Source organism: Rhincodon typus, chromosome 9 (assembly GCF_021869965.1).
Source record: "Rhincodon typus isolate 14 chromosome 9, sRhiTyp1.1, whole genome shotgun sequence".
NCBI lineage: Eukaryota > Metazoa > Chordata > Chondrichthyes > Orectolobiformes > Rhincodontidae > Rhincodon > Rhincodon typus.
The window spans coordinates 26,191,546-26,209,515 of NC_063340.1; the positions used below are offsets into that span (position 1 = coordinate 26,191,546).

The 17,970-nt window shown below is 39.9% G+C and overlaps 1 protein-coding gene across 1 annotated transcript in view; it reads left to right on the top strand.

The window, feature by feature from the left end:
- LOC109929782 (sentrin-specific protease 6-like) overlaps positions 1-17,970 on the top strand; it is a 71,528-nt gene that overhangs the window by 37,971 nt on the left and 15,587 nt on the right. The window contains exon 3 of the mRNA XM_048600954.1: positions 3,008-3,056. Within this exon, the coding sequence (XP_048456911.1) occupies positions 3,008-3,056 (49 nt within the window). The remainder of the gene's footprint in view (positions 1-3,007; positions 3,057-17,970) is intronic.

Sequence of the window (17,970 nt, forward strand, 5' to 3'; positions counted from 1 at the left end):
CCCTCCCTCCCTCCACAGATGTTGTCAGACCTGTTGAGTTTCTCTAGTGTCTTCTGTCTTTATATAATAAATAATATCACTATTATTATTCCCAGAGGCTTATTGCATTTGTTGATCACTTCTTTCATGAGAAATGGATGTATCTGTTCCGATTTTGCTTTTTTCTTCCTTGCCCTTTTGTCATTATTTAATTTGAAAACCAGTTCCAAAGTTACATTTCCTGTACCAGTTATCTTGGAATTGTCACTGCAGTTGGCACCTAAAATGGACAGCTTCTTCAACAGTTTTTCAGAATTCAGTCTTCTGATCTTGGGAACAAACTTCATTGGAATGTCTCCCTTGCTTTGGTTCATCCCAGTCAAGGTGTAGATGGACGTTCATGTCCATTTTTGAGATCTGCTGATTTTTTTTTTTAAATGCTCAATTTTGTTATGGAACTTGGTTTTTTGTTGACAAGTCTGAGAATGGCTTTCAAGTATTAACACCACCTTTTGAACCTTTCTGAACATCACCCATAGCTATTTCCACATCACAAATAGTACCTAAAGTTTGGGTGACAGTTGAAGATTAACACGACCAGAATAGAAATTTGCTCTCTTTTTATGATCCATACATCACACTTATCTTAAACCCCATCATCTCAGATCTCACTAACCTGCATTGGCTCCCAATAAAGAAATGTCACCATTAAAGTTCTCATCTTTGTTTTCATAATCCTTCATGGCCTTCAACTTCTCAATCTGGTATTCTCTTCCTTCCCCATAATTCTCTATGATATCAAAGCTTCTTGAATTCTGGCCTCTTGTGCCAAGTTGAATTTCTCTAGTTGTGGTGACCATACTATCAGATGCTGAGGTCTGAACCCTTGAATACACTCCCTAAATTTTTCTGCCCGCCTACTTTTCTTCAATAAGACAATCTGTAAAGCTTTCATCTTGAATGAAGCTTTTGGTCATCTGACCAGTTACCTCCTTGTATAGTTTTTAATGTGAAATTTTGTTTTGTAATGCCCCTATGAAGAGCTTTGGGACATTTCATTGCATTGAAGACGCTATACAAGTTGTTGTAGAAGCAAAAATGGCTAATGCGACTCCGCGCATCTTTCCTTATTACACTTACACTATTGCAATATAGGTGACAGGCTAACTAACACACCTACACCTTTTTCAAACTTTTCCCTTAATGATTCTTATTCATGGAGTAGGACTTTCCAAACTGGTGAAAGACAAGATGGTGTCCTCGGATGTATTCCAATAAAGATTAGCCCATAGAAGAACCAGCGTCCCTTTCTCCACTCAGTGTGTCACTCATTGAGACTGTGGGATTGCTGCTTTGTGTGTGCGTGTGATAATTACCTCAATTGAAGCAATTAGTGTGACTTCTATCTAACAGTTTCTGAATGACATCAAAGCCTTTAAAGTTAGTTAGTTTTTAATGATCCATATACGTTAAGATGTTTTTAAAAAAAAATCAAACTATTGGATGACAAAATGAGACAGACAGTTGTGCTTCCATCAGTGCAGTGAAGGTAAAAATGAATTACAATAATTTTCACTTCTATGGAAGTCAATTAAAACCTTCTAACTAATGAAAGATTTAACAGCATCTTAGGTTTGTTTAATGCGTCCTTATCAATGGTGTGATCCTTTGATCTTTTACCTATAAATTCTGTGTCTGATACTACCTGTCACTCTCTAACACCTGAAGAAGGAATGAGGCTGCAAAAGCTTGTGTTTTCAAATAAACCTGTTGGACTATAACCCGGTATCGTGTGATTTCTGACCTTGTCCACTGTTGTCCAACCCTGGCACCTCCACATCTATCCCAATGGGGCCTTTTTTAATGTAGTTTTGTCTTCAGCATTGAGCAACAATCTGTAAAATCATATTGCTGTCTCTATTTTCATTTCAAAACAAGTGTGCTCTTCAAGTAGTCTGACACTTCAAGTAATTGTGGTGTAAGAAAGCTTCCATTAATACATTAAAATGTTAATGGAGGGATGGAATTGCAGCATAAGCTGCTGTACCATTTGCCCCTGAGAACAGTGTCTTTTATAGTGGACCAGATCCAAACCCTGTCAAAATATATTAAGAAGATAGTCTAGACTTAGTCCTAACCGTTTCTTATTTAAAGGTAAGTGTACGGCGTTGCATTCCAGATGCAATTTGATTGGTGAAACTACTCGATGTTGAGCAAAAGACACATTCTATTTTAACTGTAGTGTAGAAATAAACAAAACAAAAATGAAAAGAATTGGCTTAAATAACTATTGAAATGCTTAACAAAATAATAGATATATTAGCTATTACTAATTAAGTGTTCAAATATAGTAACAACCCATAAACACACCCTTAGCAAAGGAAAGTTCAGTAAAATAGATAGAATTGTGTATGAGACAAACAGCAGGGACAGAATGACCGCTTTTAGGCATAACAAAGAGGAATAAGAGCTTTCTCATCCATCTTCAAGACCCCAGCAACTGCAGAAAGCTAAACCAGGATTTTTAGTTTCTGTGGGAGCTTGACCCCATCTATTGTGGCCTGTTCTGTTGTTCCAACCTTTTTAAAAAGGTATCCTAAGCTGTTTACTCTATTGACTTGAGCAGACTGCTCAAAACAACTGTCTCAACCTTTTTTCAGTTTAAAAAAACAGGATAAAATACACCTCTCAAAATCATAGTATCATCACATTTTATTATAAAACCACAAGCTAACAACCACCACTCCACCCCCCCGACCAATGCTCCCATCATAATGCTTCAGACTGCATAATATTTTTCTCTGCCTTCAGTCATAAATGTTCAGGTTAAATATAGTGCCTAATCCATCCAGTCACTCTGAGGACAAGTGTAATACATAAACTCTTCTTTATTCTCTTTCTTTAGAAGCAAAAGTCTAATTTTCCAAGAACAGCAGATGCAATCACAATTTTATAAATTTGATGTTGCCTTTTTTAAAACCCAACTCTCATTTCAAGCTTGTTATAACCACACAATTTCACTTCACAGTGAAACCAATCTGCTGAATACCGACAGTGAAGAAAATGAAGAACTGAAGGTAAGAAAATGAGCTGTTTCAAAATTGTTGAGGATATTTGCTGTTTGCCACAATGTAAAAATTTCTTCTGGAAGTAGTAAAATATGTTGGGATAATTTTGGAGAGTGAATGTTTAACTTGTTGCATTAAAATTGAACTTCTTTAAATGTCTCTCTTTCAGATTTTATGTATCTAAAAGATTATATAAGAAATAACAAATGTTTTGGAATTGTTGGGAGGATTAGAAAATTTAAGCCATAGGGAGGAGTTGGATGTGCTGGAGCATAAGAGGTTGAGAGGAGATGTGGTTGAGATGTATATAAGATTGCAGATGGCGGTTTCGATCCATTGGAGTGGAGAAACCCATCTCCCATTGGAGTGTGGTCAGTAACCATATATCTAGATTAAAAGTAAATGGAAAAAGTATTAGAGGGAGTTGAGAATTTCTTTTCAGAGTGTGTCAGGGGTCTGGAATTCACTGCCTTAAAGAGTAGGAAAGACAAAAACCCTCATTACATTAACCCGTACTTGAATATGCTCTTGTGTGGCTCAAATTGCTAAAACTTTCATTTTCCAATTGCCATGGTATCTTTGTCATCTGAATAGATTTCATTTTTATGCTTTCAACTGGAAGGCAGCATTCCACATTCCTGCACTGAAGTGTCAATCTAAGTTGCGTGCACAAGTCTTTGAGGTGTTTTAAGGCATGTTTTGTAGTGCATTAAATTATTGTACTTGCGCCTACAGCTCATTACAGAAAATTTGGAAGTTCTAAATAATGCAGTTTTGGAGTTGAAATCCATGTAACAACATCCTGTCCACCTGAGGTATTGATTATTATAACGCATCCCACAGTGATTGCACTATTGTTGTAATTTTAGCCCAAATACACATGCTACTTTAAAAGATTGTCTACTCACTGGACAGCAAATTGGATTTTTGTGCTGCTCATATTTTGCAACAGGTATTGTTTGTGTCCATTCACTGTCCGAACTTGTTTAATCATGGTTGAGTCTAATTAATTTAATTTATTTTCATCATGTAACGGTGACAGTCTCCTTCATCTATCTTTCTTGCCTCCAGACGTAAACGTGTGGGATCTCTGTGATTAACTCCTGCATTCCAAGTTTTGAGAACTGTCCCAGGGTTGCGCACATAGTTGTAACGTCAACTAGAGTCTAAATCTGCAAATCATAGGTACATATAACCACAGTAATATAGTAATATTGGGGTTTTTTTTTCTCCTTTTAAAAATGGCAAAATAAAATTTGAAATATTAGTGCAGAAGTCAAGTTCTTGAAATGCATCCTAGGTTGTTTTATTTCAATCAACATGTTGAGGAGCCAACTTGGGAGCAGATGACTTCAGGTCTTGTATTGTGCAATGAGACATGGTTAATTAAAGACCTTTATAAGGAACCTGTGCGGAAGGTTGATCATAGCATTAAGGTATTTTATGTTAAGTATGACTTAGCTCAGCCTAAAGCTTTGGTCTTCAATCAAACCAAAGTACACTGTCGGAATGAGACTGAGTTGAAAATGGTAGATCGGAAAACTAGATTAAAATATTTAATAGTAGTAAGCATTGGTAAAGATCAAAAAATATATTGCATCTCTATTCCCTTAAGGGAAAATGCGTCTGGGAAAGGTGCTCAACCATAGTTAGAGAAAATGTAAAGATCTCCTCCTTCAAAGGAAGAGTATTATATTGTTGCCAAAAAAAGTATTAAGTCTGGGAAATTGGGAGAATTTGGGAAATCCTCAGGAATAATAATTAAGCAAGTAGACCAAAAGAAATTGGCAAGAGACTTTAGAAAAAGATTGTAAAAGCTTCCACAGATACGTAAAAAGGAAGCTGTCAGCAAAACGTCCGTACAGTAAAGATTGGGAAATTGTAACAGAGCTTAAAGAAATGAAAGCAAAGGCTTTATATCTGTCTGTCTTAGAAGAATGCATTGGTTTTGATCTTCCAAAATTTTCTTGATTTAAGAGCAGTCCTGGTGGATTGAAAGGTAAGAAATGTAAACCGGTTCATCATGAAAGGATGAAGACAAAACCAGGAAACAATAGACCAGGAAGCCTGAGATAACAAGGTTTGGAACTGGATGAACACAGCAGGCCAGGCAGCATCAGAGGAGTAGGAAAGCTGACGTTTAGGGTCTGGACTCTTCTTCAGAAATGGGGGAGGGGAAGGGGGCTCTGAAATTCAGAGAGAGGGGGAGGGCAATGATAGAAGGTGGAGAGAAGACGGACAGGTCAAAGAGGTGGGGATGAAGCCAGTACAAGTGAGTATAGGTAGGGAGTTGGGATGGGGGTTGGTCAGTTGCAGGAAGACGGTCAGGTCAAGAAGGGAGGGATGAGCCTGGTAGGTAGGAGGTGGGGGTGGAGGTTGGTCAGTGAGGTGGGAGGAACAGATAGGTGGGAGAAAAGACGGGCAGGTCAAGGAGGCGGGGACGAGATGGACTGGTCTTGGGATGAGGTTGGGGGTGGGGAGATTTTGAAGCTTGTGAAGTCCACATTGAGACCATTTGAGCTGCAGGTTTCCCAGGCGGAATATGGGGTGCTGTTCCTCCAGCCTTCGGTAGCATCATTGTGGCACTGGAGGAGGCCCAAGATGGACATGTCATCCAAGGAGTGGGACGGGGAGTTGTAGTGGTTCGCAACAGGGAGGTGTAGTCATTTGTCAGGAACAGAGTGTAGGTGCTCCACAAAACGTTCTCCAAGGCGCCGCTTGGTTTCCCTGACGTAGAGGAGGCCACATTGGGAACAGCGGATACAATATACCATGTTAGCAGATGTGCAGGTGAACATCTGTTTAATGTGGAAGTTTTTCTTGGGGCCTGGAATGGGGGTGAGGGGGGAGGTGTAAGGGTAGGTGCAGCATCTCCTACGGTTGCAGGGAAAAGTGCAGGGAGTGGTGGGGCTAATGGGGAGTGTGGAGTGGATGAGGGAGTCCAGAGGGACCTTGTCTCCGCGAAGGCAGATAAGGGCGGGGAGGGAAATATATATCCTTGGTAGTGGCGTCGGATTGCTGTGACGGATGTGGTGGAGAATGATGCATTGAATCCGGAGGTGGATGGGGTGATATGTGAGGACAAGGGGAATTCTGTCTTTGTTGTTGCGGGGAGGGGGTGTGCGGGCTGAGGTGTGGGAAACGCGAGAGATGCGGTTGAGGGCGTTTTCAACCAGTGTGGAGGGGAAATTGCAGTCCTTGAAAAATGAGGACATCTAGGATGTCTGGGAGTGGAACGCCTCATCTTGGGAGCAGATGCGGCGGAGGTGAAGGAATTGAGAATAGGGGATGGCCTTCTTGCAGGAAGGTTGATGAGAGGAGGTGTATTCTAGGTAGCTGGGGAGTCGGTGGGCTTGAAATAGATAACAGTTTCCAGGTGGTTACCAGATATGGAGACGGAGAGGTCCAGGAAGGAGAGAGAGGTATCGGAGATGGTCCAGGTGACTTAAGGTTGGGGTGGAAGGTGTTAGTAAAGTGGATGGACTGTTTGAACTCTTCGTGGGAGCGTGAGGCGGTGCCAATACAGTCATTGATGTAACACAGGAAGAGGTGAGGGTTGGGGCCAGTGTAGCTGCAGAAGAGGGACTGATCCATGTATCCTACAAAGAGGCAGGCATAGCTTGGGCACATGCCATGGCCACCCCTTTCGTCTGTAGGAAGTGGGAGGAGTTGAAGGAGAAGCTGTTAAGGCTAAGGACCAGTTCGGTTAGGCAGATGAAGGTGTCAGTGGAGGGGGACTGGTCAGCCTGCGGAAGAGGAAGAAGCGGAGGGCTTTCAGGCCATCTGCATAGGGAAAGCAGGTATATAGGGACTGGACATCCATGGTGAAGTATGATAATGATGGAATCTTTTATTAGGGGTGCGAAAATAGTAACTTAAATCATAGGGGAGAGCCAACATGAATTGATGAAAGAGAAACGCTGTTTGCTAAAGCTGATATTTTCTGAGACTGTCATGAACAGCGTACATGCAAACCAGTGAGTGTAGTATATTTGGATTTTTCCAAAGGCATTCATTAAAGTGCTACCCGATAGGTCATTACGCAAAATTTTATTATTTGATTAAGTTTGTCTGAAAGAGGAATAAACTGGTCACTTTCAGACTGATAGGATGTAAATTGGTGGAGTATCAGAAGGATCAATGTTTAGAAGTCTATTATTTGCACGTTATATTAACATCATACGTGAGGGTGTCAAGTTTAATGTGTCATTGGTAAGTTTAATAAAATGGAAAATTATGCTGAGGAAGAAACAGAAAATTATATAAATGGATTGTATTATGATCCCATTTGATGGTAATACTGGACATATCAGATACCAGATGACTTAATGGATCAAATATTTAATTTTTGCACGAGGTACCATAGCAGCTTTTCAATTAAACATATTCACACAAGACTGCAGATGCTCTTTAACAACTGAGCATGCATTTATTTATTCAAAGAGGGGGGAAAAAGGATATTCTGGACAATTTTAAAGATCTTCAACAGTAAAACCAAATTTCAGTGTATTCCCAACACTGTCTTTTTACAGAGACTCAATTGCAGAGAAATTTCATTCTGACATTAACTCTGCTTTGCTGAATGGACTCCTCCCAGTTTCTTTTCCTTGGTCTGTGGTTATAATTTTACATTTCCAAGTTTGCAGTTTTGAAAATTTCTTAATTCTGGTGGCATAAACTTTTTTCCACTTTTAATAAGGTGAAGATTTCTATGGAAGCTCAACAAACTAACACTTTAACAATGGTGACTGGTTCCCTGGAACTAAAACCTGATTTTCATTGAAAGATTTTATCCCTTCTGAGCTGAACTCCTGCTTCTTCTGAGCTGAGATCTTGAACCTTCTGTTCTGAAAGCAAAATTTTGTCGATAGCTTTCTGGTTTTTTTTTCAACTCATCAGCATAAATATTCCATTTGTTAACATTACTAGGTTCTTTGCCTGCAGTCACATGCTTTCTTGGAATTAATGCACTATGCTAAATGTCGTTCTGAGCTGTTTTTTAAAAAAACGCTTTGCAGAATTGATCCACATCCAGTTGCCTCCACTTCTGAAATCCAAATCCCAAATTGTATACTTTTCATAATTTGTTTAACTGTGGGAAAGATTTAAAAGGGACCTGAGTGGCAGCTTTTTCAGTGTGGTGCGTGTATGGAATGATTTGTCAGAGAAAGTGGTAGAAGTGGGCACAATTGCAGCATTTAAAAGACATTTGGACAAGTACCTGAATAAGATGGGTTTAGAGGAAAATTGTCCAAACCCAGGCAAATAAGACTAGTTAAGTTAACTGGTCAGCATGGACAAGTTGGACCAAAGGGTCTGTTTCTGTGTTGTGACATGATGACTGTTTCAGGGGGTAAAGAAAGTGACAGATGGAATATGATAAAAATGTGTGAAGTAGTCCACTTTAGTGACAAAACAGAAAAGCAGAAAATTTTTAATGGTGAAAGCTTGGGAAATATCTGTATTTGTACGGAACTTCGTTTATAACCAGATAACATGCAAGTACAGAAAGCAATGGGTAGTACACTGCATTAGCAATATTCCTGTACAGACAAGACATTCAGCTTGGTTTAGAGTATTCCCTGTAAAGATACAGCCTCGTGTTGTCTTGGATTCAAGTCTGTTAGCTATCTACAATATTTAGCAGTTGTTGTTCAAGCTCTGAGCAGACGTGAGCATGAGAATGCAATATTATTGGAACTGATGTATTTTTATTCTTCCATTTGATGTGGATTTAGCTGGTATGGCCAATTCCTAATTGCTTTTGAGAAGGTGATGGTGATGCAACTCCTTAAACTGGTGCATTTCAAATGGCATAGGTCCATCTACAGTATTATTAGAGAGGGAATTGCAAAATTTTGATCTCACAATTTTGAAGGAAAGGCAATATTTCTTCAAATCAGGAAGATGGGGAGTGAGAGAGAGAGAAAAAAGTAGAATCGACGTTTTGAATCTTGCTTTGCAACCACCATGGCCGCGAGGAACAGAATGGATCCGCCACTCAAACTCCCTGCAATGCTTCTCCACCACTACAGCTGCAAAAGGAAGAAAAGATGAATTTGATTCAAAAGTTAAATGAAGTAAATAAAACTTAAGGATGCAGTTGGTCATGCGAGAGGGAGCGGACGAGCCCGGGAGCCCAAATACTTCCTACCCTGCCGCCTCCGTTATCTTTTCCTATAGTCCCTTTTGGTAGCTTAACCAGATTGACACCTCCATTTTTGGCGTGCCTGATAATGCCCTGGCATGCCCTCCTGTATTCTCATTCAACCTGGGTTGATTGCCTGGCTTGATAGCTGTGATTAGAATAGGAGATTCGGGTGAGGTTTCAGATTGCGTTTTGGAGTATGATTCTGCTGCTGACAGCTCCTTGTGGATCTCCAGTCTTGAGTTGCTAGGTCAGCTCAAAGTGATGTAGCATAGTGCTTTGTAACACAATGTAAGATATTCTCAATGTGACTGTGGGACTTTATCTCCTCTAGGATTGTGCGGTGGTCACTTACTAATATTGTCATGAACAGATGAGTCTGCAGCAGGCAGATTGAGAATGAAATCAAAATGTTTTTCCCTCTTGTTGGTTCTTTCACCACTTGACACAGACCTACTCTAGCAGCTTTGTCCTCTAGCACCTAACCAGCGCAATCAGTAGTGCTTCTACCAAGCTACTCTTGGACATTTGGAATCCTCCAACCAGAGTACATCTTGCACCCTTGCCACCATTCATGCTTCCTTCAAGTTTTGCTCAACGTGGAAGAGCACTGATTTCACTAGCTGAGGGAGGACGTATGTGGTAATCAGCAGAGGTTTCCTTGTTCATGTTTAGCCTAAATGGCTTGCTAGACCATATCAGAGGGTAATTGAGAGTGAACCAGATTGCTGTCTCTCTGGATTCACGTGTAGGCCTGACCAGGTGAGGATGGTAGATTTCCTTTCATGAATGACATCAGCAAAGCCGATGATATTTCCGATAGTTGACAGTGGTTTCTTGGGCATCATTTAATTTTTAATTCTAGACTATTTATGGAATTCAAATTTCACCATTCCAACATGGGTCCCTAGGACATTAGCTGAGTTTCTGAATTAATAGTCTAGTGATAATAACACTCAGCCATCACCTCCCCTAACTGGTCCATTTAACTGTCAAGTCAATGCCAATTTCCAGGATGTCGGTGAGATAGTTCAGCCATTGAACATCAAGGATAAATAATTAGATTCGCTGTCTCTCTCATTGGAAATTGTGCTTCCTTGGTTTGTGTATGGTGTAAATACTACTTGTCACCAATCAGGGTAAACCTCCAGGTCTTGTTGCATGCCAACAGAAATTGCATCAGCGTTTTGAAGAATTGCAATGTAGAATATCTCCTACTTTGCTTCTGTATAGATGTTTTAATTTGATTCCACTTCTGTGAAATACTTTTGAAACCTTTTGACAAATCAAAGGTATTAAAGAAGTGCAGGTCACAATGTGGCCTTTATTCTGCATATGCTTATTTAAAGTGTTTTTAGATGAATTGGACTGAAGTTTAAAAATCAAATGAACCGTGGATGCTGTAAATCGGGAACAAAAATAGATTGCTGGTAAAACTCAACAAGTCTGGCAGCATCTGGCGGGAAATCGGTTAACGTTTCGGGTCAAGTGACCCTTCCTCAGTTTTTTGTTTGCTTTTCTGGCAATCTCTGTTTTTGTTGGAGTGAAGTTAAATCTTGTGTTTAAAGAAGAGGACAAAGAATTCAGTGGACCGTTGTGAAGGAACACCGTGTTCCAGCTGTTTTTAGTAATACATTAAATCATTTTATAAGGCAGTCTTTTATTCATTTTCCGTGTCTAACTTTTTCAAAAAAAAATTCCTGCACGTTTTTTCACCCTTTTCATTATCGGGTAGATCATTTGGAAATCTGAGTGGAGTGAAAAACATACTTAAAAATACATTAACAATTACTATCATTTAATATAAAAAACACACATTGTACCGTTAGTCTTTAAATGTATATCTGAACCAGCTGTGAACTCTTATACAAGATTGTGCAGTAATATTGAGGTGTACATCTTTTTCACAAAAGGAATTCAGCGTCATGCTATTATTGTGCCCAAAGCTATTATTATTGAGGAAAAATTGGAATTTTCAACAATTTCTATGCTTTTACGAGAGGAATGGGTCAATAATGTAAAGAATTGGAAGGGTGTCCGTCTTTTGAATGTTATTTAGGGTTTGATTATAATGTGACTTCAAAACACAAGTTCTATTTTAAAAAAAAAAAAAGTATTTTCCCTGAGATTTGGGTCAATTCTTGGTGCCAATATGGAAAATTTGACAAGTGTTGCAATCTGAAAGATTTCTTTTTTTCAAAAGAACATTCTCCGTATTTCATCCAGAAACCTTTTAAATATGAGTCATAACTTTTAACATTGGACGCCATTCTGGCATGGTATTTTGATCAGCACAACTTCTGCATGCAAGTGTGTTTATTGTCAAATGTAGTCTGATGTTGAGGATAGACCATGGCCATAAAATGTTCCAAACTGATCTGGACTTTTGGAAGGCACTATCTCTCTGCACCAGCTGAAAGACCATTGAAGTGTGCACTGTCGAACATTGCCACTTATCAATAATGGAAATAATTCAGCTCTTTAAGGTTAACAACCTAAACGGAAAAGTGCTAACTGTCTGGCTGTCTCATTTAAATACAACACAAAACAGCTGTTTGAAAGATTTTTAAAAGAAAAAAAATCATTTTTCTGCCCTGGGAATTTTCTGGGAATTGGTGATTTGAAAAATTTTGTTTCGGCGCAATGTTTTACAATTGTTATGCTATCTGTATCTGACTAGGGAATGACTGATAGTGACACTGGATGTGTATTAGAGAAAATTCCATTCCCAGAAAGAGTTTCAAATAAGTGTTGTTTAGATATTTTTGTGATTTCTCCAATCCAGCTGAGTCCCTGATTGCTCATCCGTACACCCTGCACTACTTGAATCTTTTTTGCTACAGTATGATATAAAGGATTTCATTTAACAATAAGCGTACAACCTTAATGTCCTAATGTGTTTCATTGCCATCCATGGCATAATTTTTAAACTTCATATCTTCTGCAGATATTCCTCTGTGGCTATTATGACTTATCTTCTATAAATGGACCCTGTGTTCTTTATGATTAGAGTCCACACTTATTGTTGTTATTAGGTTCTATGATGTGACCCGGAGCTCATGACAGTGAAACTTTTCATGATGTACAGCTCGCTAATTTTTTAAGCTGCTTTGTGTTGTACTTTCCAACTTTGAAAAAGATAGTTTACTTATGTGAGATGAAACTGTAAATCAAATGTACTTATTTTACAATTAATTTAGTTAATGAGCAGAGTGCTACTGAAAGATAGTGTCATGTCCCAACATAACTGAATGTGACTCCCAAGTTTGAGTGCCCATCTTCTGCACGCTCTTCCTGTCTAGGGACTGATGAGTAAAATTTTCAAGTAAATTTGATATCTCTCTTCTGCTTCCTCATTTACTCCTCCCACAGTTGTACCTTCCCCGATGCTCTCACTTGTTCTCCATTCCTCCCCCGCCATACCTATGGCATGTAACCTAACATTGCTGATCAGAAAAATTAAAGCTGCTAATCACTTTTGAACTTGCAAATTGTTGATATTGCTTTCTTTTAAATAATGCAGAGACCCTCAAACTTTCAAACAAGCTATGAAAAATTGAAGTCAGTATAATGTATTTGAGTGGTTTATTGTGTCTTGAATTACCTTTCTAATAAACCACAAATTGCAAAAAACAACACAATTAAAATTAGATGAGTATCTACACCATTTATATGACGGTACCGTGAAGCATTCTAATAAATACCAGTAATATCCATGCATCTTTTCCAACTAATGCAGAAAAAAGACAAGGAACATTGGCAAAATCCCGAGAGAGAGAACATTCGTGTATCAGCTATAAACTCTGTTAGTCATGGGTCTGTTCAAAGCACCATTGTCCCTCAGTCAGAAGGTTTTGCTTTCAATTCCTATCCAGAACTTGAGTCAGCTTGGATCTTTGAGTTCTCCAGTACCGCATTGAAAGAATGCTGCATTATTGGAGGTACAGCCTTTCAGATGAAGCAATAGGGCAAGGTGACCTTTTTGCCTTTTTTTTTCTTCATATGGCGTCCTCATTAGTGAAGGGCTGTGTGTCATGGTGTTCCAGACATCACTTTTGCTTTATCGTAATGAGACCAGAAGAGGTAGGTCCTAAAAACAACTACTCATGTGACTGAACCCATGCCATTTGTGCTATTAATTACCACTGTCTGTCTATCTGAGCTAAGCTCCCCATTCTCTTCCCTCCGATCCTGTGGCTATTTCAAAGAAAAGGCAGAGGGGTTATCCTTGGCAGAAATAAAGTACTGCTAATGCTTGAAATCAGAAAGCACTCAAGGAAACTCCGATCTGGCAGCATCTGTGGATGAAATACAGTTAACGTTTCAAGTCCAGTAAGACTCCTCGGAATTCGAAGAAGTGTTGTGCTGAACTCAAAACATTGACTCTGTTTCTCTGTTGACAGATGCTGCCAACCTACTGAGTTTCTCGAGCGTTATCTGTTTTTACTTGGGTTATCTTGGTGTTCCAACCAACACTCTCTCTTTTATGTCTCAATTGGTGTCGCAAAAACAAATCATGTCAATGTTTTCACGTTGGTGGATTCTTGCAGTGCTCAAAATGTTTGGTATATTTCTTGCGTTACAGCAATGGCTACCCTTCAAAAGCACTTAAGAGCAATGTTTTCAGATTTGTGCAAGGCACCATATAAATGCAATTGTCACCAGAACAGGAATCCTCAGATGCTTATGTATTTGAAACAAACTGGTTCTTGTACTTCTAACAAATACTTCTGGTTCTCTTAACTTTCCAGCTTTCAGATTTTCAACATCATTTAGCATTTTACTTCTGATCAGATTATAGGTAGGGATCCTATCCTGACCCTAAATACAATATGGCTTTCCATTCCATCTTTTTAGAATTTAAGACTAAATGGATGATGCTGTACTTAACCTTGACTGAAATAGATGAGATTACTGCCCTATGTTGCAATCCCGGTAGGCAGCGATAACTTTTGAAGAGATTTGAGTTCCAAGTGACATTTTTTGAAGAATTTTGCTGGAACGAACAAAATGAAATTAATATTAACTAAACATTATTAATTTTTTCTGTGGTCAAGAAAAAGGAGAAGGCATATGTCAGAGATGGACAGCTGGGATTGAGTGAATCCCTAGAGGAGTATTTGGGCAGTAAGGAGAATACTTAAGAGGGAAATTAGGAGGGCAAAAAGGGACATGAGATACCTTCGAATAGTTAGGGAGAATCCAAAGATTCTAGAACTACATTAGGGGCAAAAGAGTAACTAGGGAGAGAATAGGACCCTTTAAAAATCCACATGGCTGTCTATGTGTGGAACCCCAGGAGATGGGTGAGATGTTAAATGAACATTTCGTGTCAGTATTTACTGTGGAGAAGGGCATGGAAGCTAGGTAACTTGGGGAAATAAATAGTGATGTCTTGAAAAGAGCCCACGTTATAGAAGAGTAGATGCTAGAAGTCTTAAAAGGCATAAAGGTAAATAAATGCCCTGGGACCTGATCAAGTGTTTCCCAGAACTTCGCGGAAGCTAGGGAAGAGATTGCTGGGGCCTTGCTGAGATATTTGTCTCATTGACAGCTATGGGGGAGATGCCAAAAGACTGGAGGTTGGCTAATGTGCCATTATTTAAGAAAGGTTATAAGGAAAAGCCATGGAACTATGGACAGGTGAGCCTTGAGGATAGTCAACATGGATTTGCGCATGGGAAATCATGTCTTACTAACTTAATTGAGTTTTTTGAAGAGGTGACACGGAAGATTGAGGAAAAGCAGTACACGTCTATATGGACTTCAGCAAAGTGTTCAACAAGGTTCCACATGATGGACTGTTTAGTAAGATTAGATCACGTGAGATCTGGGGGAACAAGCCAATTGGATGCAAAATTGGCTTGTGGGTAGAAGACAGGGTGGTGGTAGAGCTTTGCTTTGCAGCCTGGAGTCCTGTCACCAGTGGTGTACCACAGGGATCGATGCTGGTCACTGCTTTTCCTCATTTTATATAAATGAATTAGGTGTGTATATTGGAGGCATGGTTAGTAAGTTTGTAGGTGACACCGAAATAGGTGGTGTCGTAGACAGTGAAGTGTACAACAGATAATCAGATGGGCCAATGGGCTGAGGAGTGGCAGATGGAGTCTAGTTTAGATAAATATGAGGTGCTGCATTTTTTTGGTAATGAAACCAGGGCAGGACTTGTAAAGTTAATGGTATGGCCCTGGGTAGTGTGCCAAACAAAGAGACAGGGTGTAGGTGTATTATTCCCTGAAAGTGGAGTCGCAGGTAGACAGCGTGATGAAGAAGGCATTTGGCATGTTTGCCTTCATTGATCAAAACATTGAATATTGGAGTTGGGACATCATGTTGTCGCTACACAGGGCTTTGGTGAGGCCACTTTTAGAATGCTGTGTGCAATTCTAGTCACCCTTCTAAAGAAAGGATGTTGTTAAATTTGAGGGTGCAGAAAAGATTTACAAGGATGTTGTTGATACCTATCGGGTTTGAGTTGTATTTCTCTGGAGGCTGAGGGGTGACCTTTTATAGAGGTTTTTAAAAAAGCATGAGGAGTATGGGTAGGATGAATAGCCACGGTCTTTTTCCCATGATGGGGGCGTCATGAACTAGAGGGTATAGGTTTAAAGCGGAAGGAGCAAGATTTAAAAGAGACCTAAGGGGCCACTTTCTCACACAAGGGCTGGTGTATGCATGGGATGAGCTGCTAGAGGAGGTTATGGAGGCTGGTACAATTACAACATTTAAAAGGCATCTGGATGGGTATGTGAATAGGAAGGGTTTAGAGGGATATGGACTAAACGTTGGTAAATGGGACTAGATTAATCAGGATATCTAGTCAGCATGGATGAGTTGGACCGAAGTGTCTGTTTCTGTACTGTACAACTCTGACTTGAAATGGGACTAGGTCAGATTGGGATGTCGTCTTGACACGGACCAGTTGTACTGAAGGATCCGTTTCCATGACTTGTGACCCTATTTAGTAGGTAACTAATACCTAAACGACAGAGATATCCCCTGTAGCTTCCTAACATGACCAAAAACTCCAAGCCACGTTGATATGTTCTATTGCACTCTGTATAATCACAGTCCTTACAAGAATCGGTTCAAATCCCAGCTTCCAACCTGCATGTTACTCCCCATTTTGCTGAGAGCTAATGTCCGGTGAAAGTAATTTCCCTTCGTCTTTGGAAAAACCAGAGCCAACTTCTGCTGTGACTATGATGACTCCCCATGATAGCATGGTGAATCTTCGAGGAGTCTTTAATCTTCACAGTCCCTATCTCTCCAGCATCCTGCCTGGTGGCTATCAGAAAATATCCACCTTCCCTGGTTGTTTCCAGCAGCCACAGTTTTTCCTGTCTCTGTGCTGTGTCTCTGAATCTTAGGTCTGGCATCAGTAAGACGTCCTTTGTTTTCAGGTATTAAAAATTGGCATCTTGTTTTCAGTCGAGTTAGATCTGAGCCTGGTTCCCTGTGACAGAAATGTCATAATCGGCTATCACTAGGCAGAAATGGTAGGAGTTTATTATTATTATTATTATTATTATTATTAGTCTTCGTCTTCGTCTTCGTCTTCGTCTTCGTCTTCGTCTTCGTCTTCACTCACTCGTGGGACATGGGCATCGCTGCCTGGCCAGCATTTATTCTTTTCTCTAGTTGCCCTTCACAGGGTAATGGTGAGCTGCCACTTCGAAATGTTGCAGTCCATGTGCTGTAGGTTGACCCACAATGCCTTTAGGGAGGAGATGCCAGGATTTTGACCTAGAGACAGTGAGGAATGGCAATATATTTCCAAGTTGGGATGGTGAGTGGCATGGAGGGAACGTGCAGGTGATGAAATTCCCATATATCTGCTGCTATGGAAATAGTTGTGGGTTTGTGCTTAGCTGCACTATAAATTTACCTTGCATTTCAGAACTGTTCCCTTTAATTTAACAATGTTATGAAATTTTGCATTCATAACACCTGAAAGAAACTTCTGCTTGAGTTTATTTTCATTTGAGGTTAATCTGTTATTGAGCTTCATATTCCTTTATTTTTCTAATTTATTCCTATGATCTGTAATGCTGGTCTTTTATTTCCTTATTTTTCTAATCCTTTTTCCCTAAGAATTTGTACTTAAGAATCAGTACCTGGGTACCTTTTTATACCTAAGATGGTGCCGTAAGTGACGACTTGTAAACTTTTCACTGTACTCATTTGAGTACGTGTGATAATATGGCAATTTCTAATTCTATTCTGATTTTAGATCAATGAATTGAAAAATAACCATGCTGGAGTTGCCAAAATAACGAAGTACAAGGAAAATTACAGCACAGGAACAGGCCCTTCGGTCCTCCAAGCCTGTGCCGATCCAGATCCTCTATCTAAACCTGTCGCCCATTTTCCAAGGATCTGTATCCCTCTGCTCCCTGCCCATTCATGTATCTGTCCAGATACGTCTTAAATGACGCTATCGTGCCCGCCTCTACCATTTCCACTGGCAACGCATTCCAGGCACTCACCACCCTCTGCGTAAAGAACTTTCCACGCATATCTCCCTTTAAACTTTTCCCCTCTCACCTTGAAATCGTGGCCCCTAGTAATTGAGTCCCCCTTCTCTGGGGGGAAAAAGTTTCTTGCTATCCATCCTGTCAATACCTCTCATGATTTTGTAGGCCTCAATCAGGTCCCCCCTCAACCTCCATCTTTCTAAAGTAAATAATCCTAATCTACTCAACCTCTCTTCATAGCTAGCGCTCTCCATACCAGGCAACATCCTGGTGAACCTCCTCTGCACCCTCTCCA